Source organism: Vigna radiata, chromosome 10 (genome assembly GCF_000741045.1).
Source record: "Vigna radiata var. radiata cultivar VC1973A chromosome 10, Vradiata_ver6, whole genome shotgun sequence".
Lineage (NCBI taxonomy): Eukaryota > Viridiplantae > Streptophyta > Magnoliopsida > Fabales > Fabaceae > Vigna > Vigna radiata.
In genome coordinates, this window is record NC_028360.1 from 14,322,287 (window position 1) to 14,348,455 (window position 26,169).

Consider the following 26,169-nt stretch of genomic DNA (forward strand, 5'->3'; position numbering starts at 1 on the left):
CTACTTTGACGGAAATTTGGCGAGCAAGTTCCAAACATTTTAAACTTGGAATTAAATACGTTAATTTTTTTCTATAATCATTTTCATTGTCATAATTAGCGAAAACAAAAGTCAAACTAAACAAACTTGGTTCATAGAAGTCATCGTATGATTAAAAATTCAGTAGAAAAGTCATTGAATAATTAAGAATTCAACATGTTTTTAGCTCATGAAAAGTTATTAAGTTTGATTTTGATTCCAATAAAATAAATTAATTTTAAATTTGTTTCTAATCAAATAAAATATGTAACTTTTGGACTTAGTTTATATTTAAAAGGTATTCTTCTAAAATAAAAATAAAATCACATATAATAAAATTTCATATTATTAAATGTTAAATATATACACATATATATGATTATATAAATATTAAATAAAAATATCAAACAAACATTAAATAAAAACTAAATAATTATATAAAAATAAAAATAATTAAATGTATGCCTTAAAAATAACTTTCAAAAATTAAATAAAAATTTATATAAGTTCTTTTAATCCAATTAAATATGTTTAAATAATTTAAATTAAGAATGAAAACGAAGATGAAATATATAAATGGATATAAGGGCGAGATACTTATTCGTCCTCGTTTCATATATAATTTAAAAAAAATTAAATATTATTATATTCATACTCATAGTTAATCACAACATAAATTACTCGTAAAAAATTAATACAGGTTCGTATTATAAATATAAAAATAGATTTATTTTTAATATTATAATGATACATTTTTATGGTTAACATTCAGTCGTGCGTTTTTCATTTTCTTTTCTATGTTTGTTTTATCTTTATCACTTATCCTTTGACGCCTAAAACGTGGAAAATATCATCACTCAAATGCATTTATACAAGTTATATCATTTATTTATTTTTAAAATCTACTATTCAACTTCAATATTCTTAAACGCCTCTTCTTAATGACATTTTTAACTATTTCTATATTTTAATTTAAAATGTTCTCACATGATAATATAAATTGTTAAATTATAATTAATAACTTAATCATACGTGTACCTGCCAAAATGGACCAACACAAAAATTTAAATTAAATTAAAAAATATTGTTTCCAAACTTAACAAGAAAAAAAAATATTGAAAAAGATATCTTAGAAAATCAGCATTAATGGCAAGAAAATCATTTTATTTTCAAGTAAAATGTTAAATTTAAGTTTTATAAAATAAATAAAAGAAAATTATTTGTTTATATCCATCTAATATACTTAAATCGGATTTCGTATAAGAGAAAGAAAAGAACTTGTAGGCTGAAGGTTTTATGAAATTTATTATTCATATTTATGTTTAGAGCTGGACAAAAATAATTATTTTACGATTCACTTTTACTAAAAATTCAGTTAATTATTTTATGGTTCGGTTTTTTAAAATTAAACTTATAACAGTGTCAATGTGAAAACTATTTTTACTCTTTCCTCTTCTCTAATTTTCCTACAATTCTTTTGTCTTGTAAAAAAAAATGTTATTTAATAATAAAATATTAATAAAAAAAATACTATTCACATAACAAAATTAATAATTAACTTTTTAAGACAAAATTTTTTTATCATAAATTTTTATATTTTTTTATCAATAAATATATAACGTATATAAATAAAGAACCTAATTTATATTTTTATATTTGTCAAGTTACATATAGAAAAACACACGTGTGTATATATATATATATATATATATATATATATATATATATATATATATATATATATATATATATATATATATATATATATATATATATTTAGTGTATGACGTTATTTTTTATATTTTTTTATCAATAAAATAAATAAATAAAAGATAAAATAATTTTTATACACATATGACAATAAAAGAAATATAAATAAAATAGAAAATTATAATATCAAATAATTAAAAAATATTAATTTGCCATGTACTTATTAATAAAATAAAATAAATATTAAAATAAATTTCAATTAAAAAGAATATGTATTGTTATACTATTTAATTTAAAAATCTAGTATAATTTAGTTTAAAATTAGTACAAATCAGTTTAAAATTAGTATAATTAATAGTTCAGTTCAGTTTATATTGTAGTTTAGTACAATTCAATACAGTTTGATAAAAACAAAAAACAGTTCATTTTAGACAAATTAGTTTTTAGTTCAGTACAAATTTTAGTAGTACTTCAGTTCTATTTGCCCACCCCTATTTATGTTGATAATTTGGGCTATAATAACAATTCGCGGGTTATTATATTTTATTTATTAAAATGATTTGATTAATTAAATGACACTAAAAATATATATGTTAGCGTGTAAAAATTGTAAACAATATTGTACCGGTCTTCCCAATGCCATGTACGTACGGTCCTCCTAAGGCCAATTTCCCAAGACGTCATCTTAGGTTGTCTTTCTAAGACTTCTTCCTAGGTTGTCTTCTTAGGATCAGCCAACCAAGCTGCCTCCCAAGCCCGACATCCCTGCCCAGGCTGTCCTCCCAGGTTGTCCAGTAGACAATGTTTAATGGTAATGACTCATTAAGCCCCTAATGCAAATTAAGGTGTGATTGGACCGTCATTAGGTCAGCGAAAGGTAAAGGTCCATCACAACTAGTATAAATAAAGGTCTTAGAATGTTTCGGGTATAAGGTTAAAGTCCCTTACTCAAAGCACTCTAGGTTGTTTGAAGATTGGACGGACTCCCTAGTTGTCCTCCACCCTTCAAGTTATGTTGCTCACTGTCCTTTCTCCTTGTCAAAGTCGGGTGGGCGAATACCTGTCAAATGCACTCACATACTCAAGTTAGTAATGTAATCGAGCTGTTGGCACAACAAGTAATGCATATATTGTGTGTCGTAAAGTCATACCTGTGACCTTTATTTATATTAGCTGTGATGGACCTTTACCTTTTGTTAGCCTAATGACGACTCAATCACACCTTAATCTGCATTAGGGACTTAATGAGTCATTACCATTAAGCACGGTCTAGGTGGGTGACCCGGGCAGCCAGTCTGAGATGTCGAGCCTGAGAGACGACCTAATTGACCAACCTAAGAAGACGACCTAGGAGAAAGTCCTAAAAAGATAACCTAGAAGAACAGCCTAAGAAGACGTCTTGGGAAGTCGTCTTGGGAGGTAGACCTTTGGAGGACCGTACGGTATAAATATTTTAATTTATTGAGAGTTATATAAAGACAATAAATTTGATCTAAAAACACGTACAATTATTTACCTTTTTTTTTCATTCTCATTGGAAAAAAAAACCAATATCTGTATAATTAAAAAGTTATATATTTATTAGTCTAAAAAATGAAAATTATTCCATTAAGAAAGAATTTATTACTCATTATTTATTAATCTGTTTCTTTTAACATAATCTAGCAATATGTTATTTGTTTTTGAAATATGGAGAAATTAATTAATTATTTTCTAATCAAAATATTTTTTTCTTCTCTATTTTAAAACTCAACTAAAAGTATATGAAAATTAATTTATAAATGAACTTAAATGTCTTTATGATGACCATTTTATTTTAAAGTTCATATTGAAAAGCAAAGGTGATTGGTATCCGAAGAATGAATTTTTTAAAGGACCACTTCACTTCTGTTGTGCCAAAATGGAATGTAACTCTGTCTTATTCATCATTTGACTACATTTCATATATATATATATATATATATATATATATATATATATATATATATATATATATATATATATATATATATATATATATATATCATATACCAATTTTCATAATGTAGTATATAGTAGTAGTGTTGTTCGTGGTTTCATGAACCTACCTTTATTTTATTTTTTGTTTTAGTCAACTCCTCCCTTATTTTTTAACTGTAAAATACCTATTATATATATTATTGTCCTTGTTAATGTTTATTTCATTACTCAATGAGAAAAACAAAAATAATAGGTGCCACTTCACATGAAAAAAATAATGAACTATAAAATTATATATAAGACTTTTGATAGCCAGGTCAAGAATAACGGTTAAATTATTTAAATCAGTTGGCTTTAATAAGTGCTGATAATTAGTAATATTTTTTTATAAAAGGAAAAACATTGTTTATCAATTAAATCTAATTTAATTTTATAAAATTAATTTATATGATAAAATTTAATTCATTTACATATTATAAATTAATTTTATCTATACGAATGAAATTATCCAAATTAAAAAAATAAATACCTATAAATAGCATTATTTTCACTTATTTTTTTCTAATGTTACAAACTTTACAAGCAAAAGGAACATCGACCTGTAATCCATTTTTGATTTGCTAAGGTGAATCTTTAAAAATGATGTTTTGTCATATCAATGATTTAATAATGTTTTGAAAAGTTTTTCACCCAAGGAAAAAGTAACGATGTTATGGCCTACCCAGAGAAAATGTAATCCTAAATAACTAAACTTTCTAAATTCTTTTACTTATAACTCACATGACTTTAAAAAGGACTTCTGTCTTTTCATTGTGATAATATTCACAATCAAATTTCTACACATCAATACAAGGAGATAGAATGAATATTCACTAAACAAAAAAACTAAATAGTAACTAATTTATTATAAAATATGGTTTTATATACAATTGTAAGAATAAATTATAAATTTTTTTAATGGAAAATCACAAATTTGTTTTTATTTAAAAGAATAACGAGGGTGCTAGTATTGATTTTTTCTTATCATTAGAGGATGATTTAACACTTAAATTACCAAATTTGATACCATTAAAAAAAAAATACAACTTAAGGTAATTTATATTAACACGGCACGATTTCGATATGAATAATTAGTGTCATTATGAGTTGACTCTATTATAATCAAACGAAATTATGTTATGTTGATATGATTTTTTTTCCTAAAGTTTTGTTATATTAACACAATTTCTTTGCATTTATAGTCGTCTTACGTTACTTACTTTTAAATTGTAGTTTTTCTAAAACTTAATTATACCAAATTTATAATTTCACAATTAAATTACCAGAAATAAAATAAAATCCAAACATTATTATTTAGCCTACTTAACTACATATCCCAAAATAAATAATGTATTGTATAATAATCTTTCATTTAATAACCACTTGTTAGATTTATTTTATTTTTTTATCAGCAAAGCTCGTATATCTATAAGTTTACTCAAATTTAATTATTGAAGATGATAAAAACGTGGTAGAAGGAAAGTGATCTCATCATCGGATATGACCAACTTTGTTTCGTAGTAAACATCATCATCATGCACGTAAATACATATAAATTATTTACATATTATTAAATTTTTTTATAAATAATAAAACTTCATTCTCATCATTATGATACTATTTTTGTGAAGTCAACAAACCATAATAAGATTCTTCTACTTCAATAATGAACCATCCATTTGGAATAAATATATCAATAGATGAATATAAACTGATGTCATGTTCTCAACATTCAAATCAATGAAGAAAATACTAAAGTAGAAAATTTATTTTAATGTTATAAAATAAATACATTTTTTTTTTATTAGGATACACTATTTTTTTCTTCTCTTTTTATGGTTTTAGTAATTAAGAGAAAAAAATGTTTTTTTTATTTAAATTTTTGTCGTAATATTTTTTCTTTAAATAAATGTTTACGTTTTAACCACTATTTGACAATTTCTGCTAAGATTCATGCATGTGTGCTGGATGATGCCGACATCTAATATTCTAATATTTAACTTTGCTATGTAAAACAAAATATCCGCAAAGATCCCTACGTTGTATGTTACCACTTTATTCATTTATTCTTCACTACATACATTTTATAATATTCTTAAACAATAAACCCATATATAATGTAATTCACAATTCCTTAACCCATTAATTACATTCTGCTAATAATAAAATTATAATTTAATTGATGACAAAACCATGTTATACGAGAGAAGAGACTTTTATTCTATTTGAACCCCCACAAAATACTATGCTTTCCCTTTTAATGCATCTAATTTTTCAACGGCCCACACTCAAAACCCAAGTTCATTTTACTTTCTTCACCACTCAAAATAATATTATTTTCACCTCTCAATTTAAATACAACTATCATCCTTTTATAAAACTAAACCAACTCACGAATTTTATACGTATCTTAATCACCTGAATTAAATATTAAACATAAATTCAATTTAATTATATAACTTTCAATTTTTTCACATGTTTATATTAACGCATAAAAACAAAACTCCTTTCAAATAGATTATTACTTTTTATACATAGCAATGTTAATTTCATCTGCACAATTACAAGATAAACATTATTTCCAATTCCTAGTTAAAGTTGGTGCACCATATGATTTTTTTTTCTTCCAAATCTCACAAATAAGTTTGGAGTATGACATCCAATGTAACACTTGATTTGAGTGAACTTCACAATGGTTTGCTAATTACTTGTTATTAACCTTTTTAAAACATTTCTTTAATCTTCAAAAGATTTCTGCTACTTATTATTTCCAAAATTTAAGACATGATTGATCAGGTTTTTGTTATTTGTACCATATTCTCTCCCCTTTGAACTGATTTTTAAACCAAGTCAAACTTAAAACAAAACAAAACTACATTGAATAAACATCACACATGCAGTGTTTTTTTCTTTCTTATCTTTGTTTTGTTGGTTGTGTGAAGAAATAATGTTTTGTATAATCTTTTCAAGTTCTATAAGATTACAGTTCTAGCTATAGATATCGAAGACAGGAGGGATGGCCTAGAAAAAAATAGCCTCAAGAAATGCATTGTTCTACATAAAACAATAGTTGTAATATCAAAGTCTATAACCATGCAAATGCTTGGCCCATCTTCTGGCCATGTAAGGGTCATGAAAATCCCAACTTTCAACACTGCTAGTCCTGCCACCACCACCACCACCACCACCACCTGTGTTCATATCCCTCACTGTTTCTTCACCATCTTCTGAAGCATCACCTTTATGTTCTCCAACACCTACAACAGTTTCTCCTGTCCTTCTAACACACTCATCAATTTCACCTTCAATGTAGCTATATTCCACATACACATGAGTGCAGTCACCAAGGTCTAGCAGAATCCTTCTTTCTTCTCCACCTTTTATCTCTCCAATCCTTATGACTCTGCCACTGCCAACTTCCTCTCCAGCCCCACATATTCTCAGCTGGATTTCTCGCACAATGCCTCCCAGCATCTTGGCCAAGAACTCCTCAAACTCTTGTATGACAAATCCACTGGAAGTGCCAAAGCCAAATCCCACATGAAATCTATGAATTGGAGTAGATGGTAGTTCCATGCTCACAGCATGGTATGGTCTAGTAGGATTGTCTGATAAGTGCAGGATGCATGATTCGGGGTTCTTGTGCACACGGTCTTCAAGTATCTTTATCCCTTTCTTCAACCCTTCAACTGGATCAGCTTGCCCCATGTAGAACAACCTGTCAATCACTTGAAGGGCTGTGCGCTTTCCATAGGATGTCATGCGTCTTAAGGGGAACACACGAGCCGCAGCTGAGGAATATGTAACAATGGCCAACCTGTCTATCTGTCTCAGGGAGAAAACCACAAGAGCCATTGCTTGTTTGAGAAGTCTTAGGTGTGGTCCATTTGGACTAGCCACCAAGACCAAGTCAGTGGCTCGTTCGTGGGTGAGTTTCACAGAGAGATAGGCTCTATTTGAGGAAGGGCACATGATATAAGGTGTTTGCATTGGTGGAGATTGTACATGTGATGAGGAGCTGCAAGTTAAAGGGTGGAGTGATAAATGGCAAGGACACGAGGCGTGTTTGGTCACTTGCAAAGCTGGATGATAACTGGTTGGTGCATTTGGTGGAATTGGCACAAGAGAGAAACTCAGCTTGGGACTGTCAGGTGTGTCATCAGGTTCAACAGGATCATCATCATCATAGCGTGCAGAGCGTAGAAGAGATCGGCGGTGAACACGGAAGGTTGCAATGGAATCATCAAGGATTCGAAGAATAGGATCACTTTGGTTGGAAGAAGTGAAAGGCCCGGCAAGGTTGTTGTTTAGGTTGCGAGGGAGCTGAGTCCAATGGGCACGGCAAATGGGGCAAGTGACACTTCCATGGCGGACATTGGAAGAGATGCAGGCAAAATGGAATGCATGAGAGCACTGAGCAGTGAATATAGCTTGACCAGGACTGCTTCCCTTGCTGTGGTAACTAAGAGGATCTAAACATATTGCACACAAATTCTGCAGACAAACAAAACGAAGCAGGTGAGTCAAACGAACACTCTGTCAAGGAACAGGCATGCATTCATGAATAGTAGGAAGAAATACAAGAATACATTCATAGTTTTGACCAAGAATGGTGTTTGTTACAAATTGATCAGAAAGACAGACAGTGAGATTTGATTCAGGAACAAACGAACCAAGAAAATGAATGTTCTGCTGTGTTTGCTTGTTAGTTTGAAGCTTCTAGTAGCATAGATGTATGTATGTACATAACAAGCATCACTTCAATATTTTCAAAGCTAACAGTACCATGGAAGAAGAAGAAAATAAAAGAACAACTCCCATATATTCAAAGTGATATCACACTCTATTCATTTTGAGAAGGAATTAACTAGATTGTGATGATAGTGTAAAATATGGATTGCATTAATGACGATATTGCTGACTTCTGTAATAATTGTTTAAGAAGTCTTATCTTGCATGATTTCTAATCGGTGGATGTATAAAAGTCTTTATAGTGATAATGAATCAGAATTAAAGTCTTTCCAAAATAATAATAGTATTGAGCAATTAATAACTTATCTGAAGAGGCATTTTTTAATGAAAAGAAAGTGGCACACAGACAAAGTTGTGATAAAACCAGATGAAGATTGAAGAAAATACATACTATATGTCAAATCGTATCACTCTAGTGGTTTTCATGCCAACATTCATACAAAAATGCATGATTTAAAAAGTACACAGAGAAAGTTCCGGTAAATTAGAAACGAGATTCCACACTCAAAGTGACAATGGATTGTGTTCTTAACAAAAGTTCATTCCCTTCATTATGAAGCTATTGGATGAAAGACATGTGTATAGCATATATAATATCCAGAGAGGTTTTCACGACAATGGAAGGAAAAGTATGATCATGCATGTAGTGGCAGGTGAAACTTCCCAACGTGGGGTCAGCATTTAATGAATTGATTCTTGGCTTCACCAATGTGCCATGTGCAGGTATTCACATGCCAGTATCCTCTATTAACCACCTTCGGTGTTCTATATATATTTCAGTACCAAAATAAATGCTTTAAAGCCATTCGGCCAAATCACAGCACGAGAAAAATAATAAAGCAAAAGGGTAGTTAAAAAGAAGAATTAAGAATCAATTACAAAAAAGCAAGAAAAGAAAAAAGAAAAAAATGTTCCACAAGGTCAAACTTTTAGGTTCATTGGATTCCGAAGTGTTTCAAAGCAATAATAGACCGAATGCGCAGATAGAAAACGCATGGAAGAATTGAGTACCGAAATGTCTAGTAGCTAGAAGTTGAAGAGTTACTTTAATCCTAAACCTATTAAATTCATTAATTCATTAAAAGTATTATTAAATCTCTTACGTTACCTCTGTAGAATCAACAATGTTAATGATTATTAATTGAGTAAAATGAAAAGTCTTGTGGTGATTACCTTGCCATGAAGCTCATTGTTGATGTTGGTACTGATACCAGAATCTGTTTCCTCCATTACCTCCCCTGAGGAATTTTTTGTTCTTGACGGAGACACAAATGAAGAAATTGAGGTCTGCAAACAAACAACAATAATGACATCAATAACCACGACAAATTCATAAACAATCCATGTCACACCACCTTAATCACTATAATAAAAAAAGCATTATCAGAGAAAAACAAAAGGGAAATCCCAAAAATCAAGTAGGAAAGGGTATTCCCAAATCCATGATTCCACACCCCAAAACCGACGATGGATGAAGAGGGCCATCCAATTGAACACCAATTTGGTAAAATTGCAGTCCATCCCAAAATGCAGATAAAGTTTGAATCTTTCCCCAAAATGCAAACACCCAAAGAAGAAAAAAATGCAGAGTGTTGAGAAAAGGGAAAGTGGGAGTTTACAGTGGCAGATAGACTACAAGACGTGTCAATGGATACTGGATCCACCAAAGCCTTTCTCCTTGAGAATGAGCCACATGCATATGCTGCTGCCACAGCCACCTTCCTTGCTGCTTCTTTCAGCTTTGAAGTCCCTCTTCTTCCCCCTCCTCCTTCTCCCATTCTCTCCTTTCTTTTCACTATCTCAGTTGTTTGTGTCAAAGCTTACAGTGTTAGAGGGTTACCCTCTGAAGCTTTTTTGTGTTTGTGTCTCTGATGAGGCTACAACTGATGCAGAGGAACAGATGAGAGAGAGAGAGAAAAGAAAAGAGACAAGGAGCTCTGCAAAATTCAGCAATGAGCAGCTTCTGTTGCCGTCGCTGCTGTTACTTTTGTAAGTCACTATTATTGTTGTTGTGTTCTTTCTTCATCAGCACCACACACACGCTTATATAACATAAGTACATTACATTTCACAACCGCTTCTAAGCACTGCCACCCCTACATCATTATTATATTTGCCTATGCTCACTCACATTTACCAATAAAAAAAAAAAACCCCTTTTTGTTTTTACCTTCTTACACTCTTCACTTCAACTTCAAACCAACAAGCCACCCAAATTCCAATTTTTTGCTTTGATCCATAAAGATAGTTTTTTTTTTTTAGAATTTTGAATTTTGCTTTACAGATTTGTGTAAGGGACAATGCTGTAATGGTATTTTTATTTATAGATATTAAATATGTTGAAAATTAACTTTTACCGGAGGATCTGTCCAATTAACTATATCTATGTGGAATATTTGATATTTTTTAATTCAGATTACTCAAAGTTGATATCTTTTAAAGGTTTAAATCCAAATATACATAAATAAAGAGTCCGAGTATGCATTTAGGTATGTACAAAATTTAAATAAGTTGAACCAGACTGAAAAAAATGTTAGGCGTTGAACACCTTTTTGCAGAGAGAAAAAAAATAATATAAAGTTGAATATTTGATATGTGTTTATGAAAGTGTGGGTGATTTGAAATGATTTAAAATGCTAAAAAATGTTATTTGATAAAAAAGAGTGTGAAAACCATATTTGCTATTTTGGGGAAACATCAGTATTCTTGTCAAAGATTGTAGTTTGATTGCTTTGAAAGGAAAATTGAAGTTTGGCTTGACAGTTTCTACTTGAAGTCATAGATTTAGATCCTATGGGTTACCTTTTTTCATGGGAAACTGACCAAAGCAAATTTTAGTTAATTAGTCTACAATTTGTAGAATCAAGCATCAATGTTACTTCCATCTAAAACTATATTTTATAAACAGAAAAAAAGGGTGTTGAAATTGATGGAATAGCATGAAATGAGGAGGAAGGAAAAGGACCAATTTGGCCCTTTACAAAATCAATGATATTATGGGGCCATCCCACTAAAAACCTAATTGACCAATACAACTTGTTTACAGCAATTGTGAGATCCCTCCACTTGGACCACGCTTATATTTTCATCCATTTTTTCTTCCACTTTTTTTTCCAATGTTTATTAAAAAAATACTTTGGTTTTGAAAATTCTATGTATGCATCAAGTTTATGCACTTTTTGAGGAAAAAAAAACACATTTTTATGGACCTAAATCTAGATTGTATGTAGTGAGAGCTTGTGAAACATAATGACAATTTATGGGATGAATTCAATCATGACAAGTTTCCATTAGATTTAAAGCACTTCACCCCACATTCCACACAAGGAATTGGGTCCACCAGTTTATAGCACAGGGACACATTTTTTTTTTCTTATTCTTCTTTTTCCCTTTTAAACATAGTAGCAGCAGCAATGTTCAATCTTTAATATTGGTACCATTTTTTCAGCATGCGTTAGCTACGACTTAGAATCACTTTGGTACCAACTTGTTTCAAAAAAAAAAAAAAAATCAAACTTGTGAATTGCCTCACAAGAGTCAAAACAGAGATCTGATTTGCTGGCAGGATTGAAAAGCAAAGCCATGGAGAGGGGAAAAATGGGGAAAATATAAAAAGAGAGAGAGAGAGAGAAAAAAAAAAGAGAAGGGTCAAAAGGGTTCCAAGAGGTGGGGAAAATGACCGTTTTATTTGAATTTAAAAGGTTCATGGCATTGATCCATAAGAGCTTCCATAATTCCATTCTTTGGCTTTTTCTCCTTCTTCTTTTTCTTTTAATGTAAATAAAAAAATGGACATTTATTTGCAATGCAAAGCTAGTCAAAGCAAGAGAGACTAATGGGTTGGCTCCAAAATGCTTTTCTTGCATTGGTTGTATTCCACTTGTCTTCTTCATATACTTACATGAGCTACACAATATATCTCTCTTCTCCCTTTTTCTATATTCTTCTTCTTTTATAGCTCTTCCATATTTATTGTTTAGCTTTTTAGGTTAGACACCTAATTGCTTCTTTCTTTCTTGGTGGAATTATTTGGATTAAGGGTACTTAAGATTCACTTTATAGTATTATTTAGATTGATCAGATATGATTTTTGTTTATTATTATGCCCAGCATTGAGTTGAAAGTATTATTTTTAATTTTACACTTACCCTCATTGAAACTATTAATGCTTATTCAGTCATTTCATGTATATTTTTAGTTCAATTCTAGTCATTTTAACACCTATTATCTAAACAAAAAATATTTTAACACAAATCCATATTGAAAGACCCACTAGAATTTCTAGTGGGTGACTGGCATGGTATGTTTTTTTATCTAATCATAATTTAATTTGATGTACTTAGTTAAATAAAGTTTTAATCTTTTTCTTCTGGGGAAAATTGTAATTAAGTAAAAGTATCCAGACTGTAAGTCATAGGATTAACTGATATGGTTAAGCTAGCTGTGAATAGCCAAGTGAAAATAAAAGGTAAAGTCAAATTTATTTGATCATAATAAAGCATACTGAGAAAGAAAAAAAGAGAGAAGGGGACTCAAAAGGGGTTATTCTGTAGTGTAGTTTCATTTGTGCTTTTGCATGCTTGCTGTTGCTTAGTTTCTTTCCATTCCCTTTGATCAGAAAAAGGATGAGTTGTCCATTGATGATTAAACCGCGTTAGAATAATAGGTCTTCTTTGAACTACTGCCCTAGGTCACAATCAAATGCCTCTTTCCTCCTTTTCCCTTTTTTTCCCTTCCCAATTCTCTTTTCTTTTCTCCCAAAAAACCAGAAGAGGGTCCCAAAATATTACCTACATATTAGGTTACTGTTTCAGATCAGATAAATACCATAAAGTATCTATATCAGTAGAAAAAAAAAATACAAAATCAAAACATAAGAATCCTAAATAAAGTAAAATATATGCCACTCCTTGAGAGATGTGTAAATTACAAATGTCTCCCTCCTCTTCCTTTTATATAATTTAGTCCATTTTAAAGTAAATGAATTTGTTAGTAGTATTGATGAGCAATTATGAACAAACCTCTCAATTTAAAGGTTTTCTTCTTTTTTTTTTTCTTCAACTTTTACATTTGAATCCTGTGTTATCAATTTTTGGACTTCAGCAGAGAAAACAGTATTTTGAATCATACCACCAATCCTTTTTCAATCTTTGTTCAGAATCTTCATTTAAACTTTTAAAGTGATAAAGTTTGCATTAGAGGTTCTAAACTAACTGTGGATAATGCAGAGTGTTATAAGATGAGAAAAAGTTCACCTATATGAAAGTAGATTAAACTATAGCAGTTATAACATCTTAAACTAAATCTATCAGGGATTGAACTTTGGATCATGCTGACCAGGAGGGATTTTTTTGAGTTAACTAATGCACTAGACAACAATCTAAGCAATCAGCTAAGAAATCAAACGTGTACAGAAATTATTAGTACGAGTACAAACGTATTAGCAGAGCAAGTTTGTGTCCAAGTACAAATATTATATTTTTCTTTTGTGTCCATAAGTTATTTGGAATGGTTAGGTAGTGATGATGCTCCTTCTCACATGCTTCAAGCAAGACATATAACAAGAAGACAAATGACAAAAAACCAATAATTCAAATATAATAGGTACGAGCTTGTATTGAGTTGTCGTGGTAATCAATCACTAAACTTGAATGTGCTAATTTTAATGCAGATTCAGGTTTATTCATTAATTGTGGGGTATGAGAAGTGTATCAAAATTGGATAGTTTGTCTTGAAAGCAAGTTGTTATAATAGAGCCAGAAAACGATGGATGCACCAAAGGAAAATAATGACAGTACTGATAACTTAGGGAATCTCTTTTTGTGAATGACATGGGAAAGCTATTGGTGATCCTCTCTTGCCTCTCAAAAGAAGGTAAAGGGGAAAGTTTCCTTGTGTTTGCAAAAACTTGCTGCTTGCTAGCCTACAAAGAACAAATATGTCTGATTGCTTGTTCAAATAGTTCAGTTTGACCTGGTCAAAGTACAAGGGAGTTGAACTTGGATTATTGGAACATCAACTTATTTGGAACTTAATTCAACCTTTTGAAATAATTTTTAACTTGTTTCAATAAGCTTTTATTGTCAAATTGTTGTCCTAAGTATACGGTGGACGTAATTCAACTGACTATACGTATTGAGTTTATAAGAAGAATTTAGTGTTCGTTTCTGATAAACAATTTCTCCATAAAAAAGAGTTCTGGGTTTTAAATATGACTAATGAACCAGAAGAGACTTAAAGTCGTTAGCAAACTTCAGAATCTCACAGAAGAAGCTAAGACTCACGTTACATGATTAAAAAAACCATGTCATAAGGCTCATGTAATAATTAGTATTATTAAACTGTTTATTGTGCAGTTTGAGCATATGTTTTGATCTTATTCCAAGATGTTGCCGTCTGTGTCCGTATCTTCTTTCTTAGTCATGAATAGTTTTTCCTTAATACATGCACCATATTTCCCGGTGGTTGTTAATAGGTCAGATCACAAGATTCAACTCACAAGAGGCCGAGGTTTGTCATTTTCTAATTGTTTGACGCCCCTCACTTTTCATAGTCCATTAATCATAATGCAACTGGATTTCAAGGTCACTTGTGAATCTTTTCGTTCCTACCTGTACCACTGCATAAAGAAAAAGAAAGAGTTATATCCACAGCTTTTAGAAATCCCATGATTAGAACAGAAGAGCAAATCATTAGCTCATTTGAATTTGATTTGGACTTTGGAACTGAACGGTTAGCAACAATTTCACTTTTTACCTTTTCAGTTCACTCCATAGTTATGTTCCTATGCAATAACATAAAACACCTTAACTGTTGTGTGTCAACTTTGTATTCTCACAAATTTTGCGGTTCTCATAAAGTTCCTAACACTCAATCATTTATATCATGCCAAATAGCTCACCAAGTATAAAAGAACTAAGCAGTGGCGTTCATAATAACACTATAAAGTGTACATTTTTTTATGTTAGATGTAACGTGGGTTAGTACTTAATTGATTGAGAACTAATCTACTAGCAACATGTTCTCTGGTGTAGAACCCATTTCCGTCATCAAAGGTTGAAGATTCTGTTGTAACAATCTGTAAATTTCCTCAATCTGGGGATGAGATCTTTCCCCAACAACAAATACATGATTTTTCCCTTTTATCTGTATTTGACTATATCCTGGATTTTTCTTCAGATATCTCTCTTTCATTCTTTTCCTAACTTGTGCAAATTCATCCCATTGACCCTCTGCAGCATATGTATGGGCTAGTAGTACATACCCGCCTGAACTAGATGGCTCTAGCTCTAATAGTTTCTCACCAACGGAATTCGCCATTACAACATCCCCATGAAGCCTACACGCACCAAGCAAAGCCATAAGAACAGCTTCATCTCTCTCGGAAGGAGGAATAGTGGACACTACATCCATTGCTTCATCCATAAGTCCTGCTCTACTTAGAATGTCTACAAGGCAGGAATAGTGCTCAGCCTTAGGATTTAAATTATAAGTACCCTTGATTGAGTCAAACAGTCTTCTACCTTGGTTAACAAGACCAGCATGGCTACAAGCTGACAAGAGTCCCACAAAGGTGACCTCATCTGGCTTAATTCCTGATACTAGCATGCTTGCGAATACCTGCAAGGCATGGTGACCATGTCCATGATTTGAATAAGATACTATCATGGCAGTCCATGAAACTACATCTTTTGACTTTAGTAGCTCAAAAACAAGCCTAGCTGAACAAAGATCTCCACTTTTTGAGTACAATGTAATAAGTGCATTTGTAAGCCATGTGTTGGGCTCAAACCCGAGCCGTATGACCATTGCATGTGCTTGTATGAGTTCCACCATGCCATCACAGGAAGTTAATACGCTAGTCATAGTGGTTTCATTGGGTCTAACGCAAGATCTTAACATCAAAACAAACAGACATAAGGCTTCTGCTATATCACCATTCCTTGCGTAGCCACCGATCATTGTGTTCCAACACCCAACTTTCTTCTCCGGAACCAGGTTGAAAATCAAGCGAGCTTCGTCCATGTGACCCTCATCAACACATGCACTGATCATTGCAGTCCAGGCAGCCATATCTTTATGAGGCATGAGATCAAAATACTTCCTAGCAATCCCAATCATCTTGTTTTGTGCCAAACCCGAAACCATAGCCGTCCACGAAACATGATTCCTATCCGGCATTGATTCAAACAAACTTATAGCCTCATTCACTCTATTGACCCTCAAACAACCTGAGATCATGATGTTCCAAGAACGAATATTCCTTTCAGGCATTTCAAGGAAGAGCTTATAAGCCTCATCAAAGCAGTCATTGTCAAGATATGCCTTGACCATCGCTGTCCAAGCTATGATATTCTTTTCAGGCATGAGATCAAAATACTTTCGAGCATGGTTCATCAACCCATTGCGAGCAAAACCTGAAACCACGGCAGTCCAGGACACAACGTTTCTCTCAGGCATTTGATCAAATAAGTGCAAAGCCTCGTCAATTCTTCCATAACTAAAATACCCAGAAATCAAACTAGTCCAAGAGAATGCATTCCTATGACTCATACTATCGAACACCTTACGAGCTTCATCCAAGCGACCAACTTTAGCATACCCATCAATCATTGCGGATTCTGCAACAACGTTTTTTTGTGGCATTGCTCTGAACACTGTTTCGGCTCCAAGTAGGTCCTTGTTCTTCAAATAAACGGTAATCATCGAATTGTACGAAACATCATCTCGTTGGGGCATTTCATCGAACAACTTCTTTGCTTCTTCGAGCTTGCCCTGGCGACCCAAGATCGTTATCTCCGCATTAAGTCTGTGGAGTGCATCATCGATAGACCTCGGCGTTAAGCTCAAACTATTGGGTATTAAAATGGTTCCGGGGTTTGAAATCTCAACCCCATTGAAAATTTTACGCAGACCCTTTTCTTGGTAACTGGAAATTGATGCTGTGAGATGCCTCAGTAAACGATAACTAGGCCGACAAATTCTCCGTCCGTGCTGACAGACACACATGTTCATCATCAATACTGGATTTATACGTAGATTCTTATCATTTAGTATATATGTTTAGAATTGTAAAAACTGGCATAAAAAAGTAGCTAGTTTAGAATCAAAATTGTTTTGTAATAGTAAGTTTGGTATAAACTAAACAGATAACAAAATGAAAACGAAGAAGAAATAAGTTTGAAAAGAAAAGAAAAAGTTAAATTTATTTTCATAGTTTTATTCCTTATCCTTTCTCCTCATCAAACATATCATATATCATAGTATTCCATTTTTATTATTTTTTAATAATAATTATAATTATTACAACAACAAAAAATAAATTTGTGAAATCTGTTTGAAATGATGATTATTGGGAATGAAAAGAGAAAGCTGTTTACATATAACTTTTTATGCATGTATGTGTTCATATGGGACAAGCTCATGCAACCAATAAGATAAAAAAGCAACCTCAAAACCAATTATTGTTGTTGTTACGATGTAATAATATCAAAAGTTGAAATATCCAAGCACTAGATTATTGTCTTCTTGGGGGATTCGGTCTGATAGATCAATTTGATTTGTAAAAAAGATTCTATTTATTATTTATGGATACTGCAAATATTTTTTTTTTTAAAAATATTTATAGATTTTTGAAATAAAATTAAAAAATATAAAATATAATATAAATTAAAAATTTAATTTTAATTAAATTTAATCTAATAAATATAAATTAATTTTAGTTAAATTAAATTTAATAAAATATAAATTAAATTTTAATTTTTTTTATAAATAATAGATATTCACATATGGTAATAATATGTTACATATATTATTTGCTACCATAAATATCCGTTTTATTTATAAATACAGTAAACACAAATATTTTTCTTACACAAATTTAACTTAGATCCTTTTAAATATTGATGTTGAACTCAATAGGAGAATCATGGTTAAAACGAATAGAATTTAAGGTGAATGCAAATCTTACATATGAATTATTTATAATATTAAGGATTCAAGTGTATATTCTTTAATTTTTTTTTAAACAACTACTGTATTAATGATTCATTCTACTAAGTTGATAAAAAAAATTGTACAAAAATGGTATCGACAAGTAAGATATTCTTGACATAAAATTATGGATAAATTATTCAATGATGAGTGATTGTATTGTAGTGAATAATTTCCAACTGATGCGTAGACCCATTATTGCATTATTGGGCATGGCTTGAGATTCACTTTTGAATAGTGTTTGTTATTACTGCATTATCTAACTTGCTACTTTCATTTGTAAATATCGTCAGAAATAAATAATAATAATAATAAATTTTACCATAATATGAAAAAGTCACTGTATTTCTTTTCATGTGATTACTATTTTGTAAATGAAGTATCATTACACATTTTAGCAGATTCTTTTAAAGCCAAATAAGAGAGTATTTAAAATTTTAATAACAGCAAAATTCAATTAAAAAATGCTTGAATTTTTAAATTAAGAAAATAAAAAATATTTATTGGGAAGAGGTCTTCTATTAGCACAAGATTTATTGTTTCCTATAGTTGTGTAGATGTGTAAGCAAAATCTAATTGAAAAGTATCTCTATGTTATGCAATTTTTGAATGTAACATTCAGAAATGTTACATCCAAGTCAGACCCACATAAAATCAATATATGGATGTTGAAAAGACGGACAAAAGGAATAATTTAGATAATGAAACATTTTCAATTTAATGTTAAGTGCTTCTGGAAAGAAATATTCTGATGCACTCTAAAATGTCATATTATCAATTAAGTCACAAAAAAAAAATATATATGAACTATAATATCTGGTAAACTCAATTCAAATGCAAATAAAAAATGAACAAAAGTTTAACTTTCTCGGTTAACAGAGATTTCCAGACTCAAGAAAAGCCAATATTTTTGCTCTAAAGTCTCTTTCAACACTGTTCTCTAGTCAATTTCTTTCCTAATCAGTGTTCAATATACTACACACTTGTGTTCAGTTTTGGGCTATGGTGACTCTCATTCACACTATCATTTTCTGAGAAACACTGACTCATGATCATAGGTTTGTGCACGTGATCACAGTCAGTGAGAAACCACCCTCCATAAAATAAACAGTGGGTTCCACCACCACGTGATAACAAAATATACAAGTTGTGATGATGCTGATTTATCATCATTTCACTGCATGTCCTATTGGGTGACAGATATGAAAATGGGACCCTGCCACCATACATTTTGCTGTTATGCACATTAACATTATTTTCATGCATTCTTCACTCAAACCTACTTCCATCTTTATATTCATAATTAATATACATTTCAGTGACCATATATTTATTTTCTCTTCTACCCTACGTCTACTTCTTCCCTCTATGGCAACAACATTGCTACCACACTCTATACTTGCAACCTAGAGAGAAAAAACTCAAAAACCTGATACTGAAAAAGTGAAGAGGCACTACCAAACCCACCAAACATATTGTCGGTGGAGCCGAGTCTTAGTCTTATGATTATATCCAACAACTTTTTGTTTTTTAAGTGCCAAAAATGATACACCGTTTTTTATCATCTTTGAAATAAGTAAAAACAACGATTTCTTAAATCAAACTGCTCAAAAACTTCACTTGACAAAGATTGTGTTGTAGAAACTACTGAAGGATGAACAAGGTATCGTGCCAACATTAAAGGAAGATGTACTAGAAACAAAAAGAAGACTACTAACACGACAGGATGTTTTGAAAAAGGAAGCACACAACAGAAAACAAAAAGAACTAGCCTCTTCATTTCATTTACAAGTGCAGTACATTTAGCATTCACTGCAGGTTTTTGCAAGTTCAAAAAATAAGAATGTAAAATGGAAACACGTATACAGAAAGAATTGTAAAGCTTTAAAAAATAGGAGCTCTACACAGATGGAATTGCAGACCTAAAAGGTGCACTGCAACTTTGCTAATGCTGAGAAAACTTTAATGGTCAGGCAACTAAAAGACCTATCTATGGATTGATGTTGCATTCTCGCAAATAGAGATGATTGTAGTCCACATACTTTGTCCAATAACTTCGAAACTTAGGAATACTTATCTCAAGCCATGGTTTCATGTTCCCATTATAGTGTACAACAGCAGACTGCTCGATATCCTTATGGTCAACGTTGGGGTTGTAGCCAAGTCCTAAGACATGCCAAGATCGGTTCAGCGGGAAAGTACGTTTCCAGAAGGTTATGAGGCCAGGCGGCAGCGTTCCTAATTTCCATAGTTGTCTATCACGATTCTGTAATTCAGTTTAATTAGAAAAGAAAAATCAGTTCAAATTAAAATCAGGAAGAAACACAAAACATGGACCAGAACGGAAATGTAAATGAAAATTGAATGGATGGATACTGAAATAATATTCACACTTTTCACAACCCAAACACAGATCAAAATATTTCTATTTCCAGCATTTTAAGTTGACAGTTTGCAACATAACAATAACCAAGTCATAGCACACAAAATCTCAACTCCCACTTTAGGACTATTAAGATTAATTGCCAAAATGATTAGGCATATCAGCTAGATCTTAGTGTTAGAGATCCCACATAAGTTAGAGAAATGACCAAATTACAGTATATACATAGATGAAAACCTTTTCTCATTAACTAATTTTACAAGATTAAGTTAGGCTTAAAATTAACTTTATAAGTTAATTCTAAAGTCTATTCTATTAATGTTCGATGAGCCTATTGCGCCAAGATCTCGTATTAGCAAGAAATATGATCAAATTATTGTATATAAATGATGCAAATTTCACTTTACAAATCAATTTTTTAAGATTGAATTAGATTTAAAATTTATTTTCTAAGACTTAGTTAGTAGTAACTCAATTATTCTTTATTTAAAAGATAAAATCTATGTTCCAAATATAGCATGATTAATACCACATTCAATCACATGGGATACTCGCTGAAATGTAGATCAAAGTGTACATACCAGATTCTGCCAGTTGTGGTACACCTGTGTGATATTTTGCCTTTTCCATTCCACTAAATCAAATATATTCATACCATATGCCCACCCACAAGCATGTGGATCAAAATTCTTTGCAATGAGAGGATGTGAGAAGTTGAGATATCGATCAAATCGGTGAAAACTTTCTCCACAAGTTTCTACAGCACCATTTACATTGCCTTTCAAATCAATGGACCACAGATCAGTCAGATCCTTCTGCACAACTATATCATCATCCAAAAACAGCACTTTGTTGAGCTTTGGAAAGATCTCAGGCAGATAGAATCGGAGGTGGTTCAAAATAGATAAATACTTCGGATTCCGAAACTTCAGATTTGAATCAGAGGTTGCTCGATGAGCCTTGAAGTAATAATCAATCATGGATTGAGAACCCAGCTGCTTAAGAACAGGACTGTAACTTGAATTCAACCATGTAAAATCTTCAATGTTTTGTACTTGAATGGTTGCCTTGCCTGGTGGATTCACCAAAAACCACATCCTCATCGCTGCGTAATTGAGTCTATCAGTAACAATGTGGAAAACATGCTTTGAGGCATCCTGCAAATTCATTAAAATAACGTCAATACAAGCAATTGGTGTCAATAGGAAATATAAGTAACATTGGCTTCAATAACATTTAGTCTATTTATGTTTTGTTTGAATTCTTTATAAACTCAGGCCTAAAATGAAACAGACAAGTTTTTATTACTCAAATCATATAAAGTGTAGTTACACCACCGTACAGTCAGACCAAATTTCTCTCAATGATCTTGGCAGCAAAAAAAAATGTCAAGGCATTCTAAAAGTGTAAAGAATTTACCTTAGCATTGGAAACAGTTGAGTTCACAACAACAGCTGTTGCTAATATGTTGTCCGAAAATATGGCATAATGGAATAACTGGGGTTCTTCTAAATTCTCTTGATTGGGGAACTGTTGCTCAGAAGAATTCATGTTATGATACTCAGTTGTAAGACGTAAGGGAAGACAATGAAGACCTTTAGGCAGTGTTTTTGCTGTCAATTGTGTTAAGAACAAGGTCTGTTTCTTGAGAACGTGAAGCTGCTCCTCTGTCGAGTGGAGCATGGCCCTAAGCTTCTTCACAACAGCAGTACAATCATCTTGAGCTTGTTTTCCTTTCATCAGTGTCTGTTGCATGGCTTTCATTCTTTCGTTTGCACTGCCATTATTACAAATTTAGATTAAGACTGCACAAATATGCAGCTTAGAGCAGAAACTTAGCTATTCATCATGTCTATCCTAGTAGCATGAGAAATTTAAAGTACAACTCCAGAATCATAACATAACTGTGAAACATGAAGGCAGATAACAGCATTCTTAAGGCTGAACTTACTTCCCAGGTAACTCAGAATCTTTGCTTGCATCCCCAAGAGTTCGTGAAACATCTTTTACTCGTAATCGAAGCTCCCGAGTGAGATGAGGATTGCTTTTTACAGCTGGAAGGGAAAGAAAGACCTTAGCTTGGATAAGCTGATCTTTCAGCTGCTTTACCCGATAATCAGATGGTGTTTGATCATGCTGCTTATTGGTTTCAGACAATCTAGAACTTTTCTGTTTGGCTTTGCTAGAAGTTTCCGTTGGTTGTTCCTGCTTGGCAACATGAAAATAGATACATCAAATGTGAAACAATGAAAAGTCAATATGTATTGTGGCTGGTTTTCCTAAGTTAGAATGATGTAACTTTCTGAAAAAAATAGTTGGAAAAATATAATTACGAGTCTTGACAGGTATCACTATACTAGTAACTTAATTGTTCCCTTTCATTGACTGTAAAAACAAAACATGTTGCACTAATTAAACATGACTATGCAATTGTTTTTGAGGGTTGCGCTTCATTGCACCATGCAAAATTTAGTTTCATGTCCTCTGCTACAAATGCACACAGTCCGGTCTAAAAAGATGCCAAAATCATGAAGACATAAACTTGTCTACATTTAAATTAACTTGAATTCTGTTTATCAAACTACCAATTTGCCGGCTCCTTTATGAAATTCAGAACAATTTATGTCTGAGCTACCAACTAATATAATAGAGGGTGAGTTCTGGCACAACAGTGTGGATGTTCTCTTATGCAATGAACCACCCCTTTTCATAAGTGTACCTATTCCATCCTTAGACTTAATTCTTCATTAGATTACCAAATTCAAGCAATAGAAGCACTGACTATACAAAGTACTTTGTTTGAAAGATGATGGACAACCCTCCACAGATATAAATATGCAAAACCTTTTTCAACATGATCAGAAACCGAGATGAATTTTCTTACATAACTATCACTATTTACAACTTCCTAGAGAATGCGGCAGCAATATACAAAAAAATGAAAACACAAGCCTATAAAACAACAAAAGCACAATATATCACCGACCTTAATTTGAGGATCTTGAGTAGAAACACTGGTTGATCTAGCCAGTTTCCCATCATTGTTATCAACATCAATAGCAACTTCACCATTTACATTTTCACCGGTACCATCACCTTTTTCCAAGGACCCACCCACTTGATTTCCTTGTCTAATTCCATCAGTAACCAATTTAATGGAGTTCTCCTTTTTATTCTGATCTTCCTCATCAGTAGTAGTAGACAGCACCCTGGCAGATAAATGCTCCCTTGATTTCACCAATTGCAAGCCTAGCTCAACGTGACAGTGAATGTCATTAATTAAATATAACAAAAAAGATAAAGAACCTCAGAAACGGAGAGGAAAAGGACCCAAAACCTCACTCAAGAACACAGAGAAGAAGCCACAAAAGAAAAATACCTCGAGGGAAATTCCTTCTGTTAATTGAATCCTCCTCAGTATACACAGCCCTAACAGGTTCTTTAACGGTCGTTGAAGTTTCCTGTTTGTAAAATAAGATATTTCATCAATAAAAAAACAAATTACCACAGATTCAACACCAAAGAGAAGAAAAAAAAAAAAGAAGGGAACTATTAACAATACCTGCGGCAGCAGATTCAAGTGCCTAGAGTCTGCTGCACTGAAAGCCTGACACAAAAAAATAAAAGAAGATTCAGAAACTCAAAGATCTCTACCTCTCTGACCCTGACTAAAACAACTGAAGAATCTTTTTCAAGACCGTCACTTACAAAGGCAGTAACATCTTCGACAAACTCCTGTTTGTCTGCATAATGAATAAAACCCAACACAAATAAACCAAAACCATTAGCAAATAGCCAAAGCAAATGAATTCAGAGGAAGAAAAGCAATTGAAACCCACCAGAAGGAGGCTCAAACGTGCCAAGGCGATCAGTGTAGAGCACAATCGGAGCCACAACAGTAATGGACAGCAACAACAGCACAATGTTTCTTACCGCCACCATTTTTTTTTCCAGAAAGACAAAAGAAAAAGCGACAAGACCCTTTGAACAGAGATAAAGAAAACGAGGAGACAGGAGCCAAGAAGGAAACTTTCCGAGAGGAAAAGAAAACCCACTTTCCCTTTCTTCTGGGTATGCTGGAAATTGCCTCTGAGAGTTAAGAAAGGAATCAGTTACATTGAATGAAGAAAAAAAACTCGTTTTCGAAAGCCTGCGATTTTTCTTTGAATTGCTTCATGGTGTCAATGTAGAGAGAGATAGAGAAACGACGTAGGAGAGAAGAAGAAGGAGAAGTAGAAGAAGAAGAACAGAGCAAAGCAATGGAGGACAAAAGGGAAGAGAGAGAAGAAAAAGAAGAACACAATAAAACGAGCGTACAACTTTCTTCTTTCTTCTTTCTTCGCGTAGCCTATCACTATTTGTTAACGGAAACTTTTTCAATTACATACAATCTTAATGTAATCTAATTATTGCAAAAATATTATAAATTCATATAAAATTTCGTATCATATAATAACATTTCCTATTAATATACTGTCAACTAGAAAAAAATACTGCAGAAGATTTTTTTTTTTTGTAAACAATGGAAATTACTTTAGTAGTCACAGTTTTACAGATGGGGCTTTTATTATTTTTTAATGATAAAATATTTTAGTCAAATTTAAAATAATTAAAAAAATGGATTAACACGAAAGTGTAATTTCTTTACTTTTTTGCCGTACAAAAATTTTGTTTATCAATAATTTAGAAGCTAATGTTAAAATTTTGAAATAATTAGTATAGAAACAAAATGAGTTTATCGTACAGCATGATTTGTGAGTGGTAAAATTAATTGATTAGTTAATTAATTAATTAACTAATTATTGTACGCGTGAAGTGGTACAACATGTGATGCTTAGTTGGCCACTCTGACGCGCGTGACTGCCGCTTCTTTCCTTCTTTTTTATCAAAACATTTATTAATTTTTTATTTATTGCTAAAACTACTTAAACTTTATTATGATAAATCAGATATTAATTTCTGCTATTCAGAAATTATAGAAAACGGCGTTGTAATAAGTTTTTCTATTATCGTATATGCAATTTTTTTTCTACCAACTTTAAGTGGATTTTTTTAAGTTTTATTAAAATTTTGTAATTAGAAAAAAATTAGTTAAAAACATTTTTTTTGATGAAATTGGCTATTACAAAAACATGCAAAGAGTATTTTCTCGTATAATAGTAGTAGTTGCATGAAGAATATTTAATTATATTATTTTCAGGGTAATTTTTAAATCTCACACAATATGTGATTAAGTATTTCTGAAACTGAAAAATACTTTTTTAACTACAGCCACTTTATAGATAAATATGTTTATCAACTTATTATATTGTAAT

General features: G+C 31.8%; 3 protein-coding genes across 5 annotated transcripts; all 3 read right to left on the bottom strand.

The window, feature by feature from the left end:
- Nucleotides 1-6,663: 6,663 nt before the first annotated feature.
- LOC106774628 lies at nucleotides 6,664-10,615 on the bottom strand. The gene is made up of 3 exons (XM_014661673.2): nucleotides 10,098-10,615; nucleotides 9,652-9,765; nucleotides 6,664-8,220 (listed from the first exon to the last, which is right to left on the bottom strand). The coding sequence occupies exons 1-3, from the start codon at nucleotides 10,254-10,256 to the stop codon at nucleotides 6,805-6,807; spliced, it is 1,689 nt and encodes a 562-aa protein (XP_014517159.1). The 5' UTR covers nucleotides 10,257-10,615; the 3' UTR covers nucleotides 6,664-6,804.
- Nucleotides 10,616-12,846: 2,231 nt separating this feature from the next.
- LOC106774871 (pentatricopeptide repeat-containing protein At1g09410, mitochondrial) lies at nucleotides 12,847-17,648 on the bottom strand. Of its 3 annotated transcripts, none has more exons than XM_022787148.1 (3): nucleotides 15,235-17,648; nucleotides 14,978-15,097; nucleotides 12,847-13,268 (listed from the first exon to the last, which is right to left on the bottom strand). In XM_022787148.1, the coding sequence occupies exon 1, from the start codon at nucleotides 17,494-17,496 to the stop codon at nucleotides 15,481-15,483; it is 2,016 nt and encodes a 671-aa protein (XP_022642869.1). In that variant the 5' UTR covers nucleotides 17,497-17,648; the 3' UTR covers nucleotides 12,847-13,268; nucleotides 14,978-15,097; nucleotides 15,235-15,480. The 3 variants fall into 3 exon arrangements, with proteins under 3 accessions (XP_022642869.1, XP_022642870.1, XP_014517383.2); XM_022787149.1 differs by lacking the exon at nucleotides 12,847-13,268 and having other exon boundaries at nucleotides 14,020-15,097; nucleotides 15,235-15,926; nucleotides 16,002-17,648; XM_014661897.2 differs by lacking the exon at nucleotides 12,847-13,268 and having other exon boundaries at nucleotides 14,021-15,097; nucleotides 15,743-17,648.
- Nucleotides 17,649-20,224: 2,576 nt separating this feature from the next.
- Nucleotides 20,225-25,190, bottom strand: LOC106776040 (probable galacturonosyltransferase 4). Its single transcript, XM_014663338.2, has 9 exons — nucleotides 24,694-25,190; nucleotides 24,563-24,597; nucleotides 24,417-24,461; nucleotides 24,234-24,315; nucleotides 23,841-24,103; nucleotides 22,806-23,059; nucleotides 22,274-22,631; nucleotides 21,436-22,011; nucleotides 20,225-20,737 (listed from the first exon to the last, which is right to left on the bottom strand). The coding sequence occupies exons 1-9, from the start codon at nucleotides 24,794-24,796 to the stop codon at nucleotides 20,462-20,464; spliced, it is 1,992 nt and encodes a 663-aa protein (XP_014518824.1). The 5' UTR covers nucleotides 24,797-25,190; the 3' UTR covers nucleotides 20,225-20,461.
- Between the last annotated feature and the right edge of the window lie 979 nt (nucleotides 25,191-26,169).

Bases quoted from the DNA above. Each gene is read 5' to 3' on its own strand.
- LOC106776040 (XM_014663338.2), bottom strand. From the start codon at position 24,796: ATGGTGGCGGTAAGAAACATTGTGCTGTTGTTGCTGTCCATTACTGTT. The intron at 23,060-23,840 runs GTCGGTGATATA...GTTGCCAAGCAG, and splicing joins CTCAAGATCCTCAAATTAAG to GAACAACCAACGGAAACTTC. The intron at 22,632-22,805 runs GTAAGTTCAGCC...TAATAATGGCAG, and splicing joins GATTCTGAGTTACCTGGGAA to TGCAAACGAAAGAATGAAAG.
- LOC106774628 (XM_014661673.2), bottom strand. From the start codon at position 10,256: ATGGGAGAAGGAGGAGGGGGAAGAAGAGGGACTTCAAAGCTGAAAGAA. The intron at 9,766-10,097 runs GTAAACTCCCAC...GTTTGTTTGCAG, and splicing joins CTTGTAGTCTATCTGCCACT to ACCTCAATTTCTTCATTTGT. The intron at 8,221-9,651 runs GTAATCACCACA...GTTTGTCTGCAG, and splicing joins ACAATGAGCTTCATGGCAAG to AATTTGTGTGCAATATGTTT.
- LOC106774871 (XM_022787148.1), bottom strand. From the start codon at position 17,496: ATGATGAACATGTGTGTCTGTCAGCACGGACGGAGAATTTGTCGGCCT.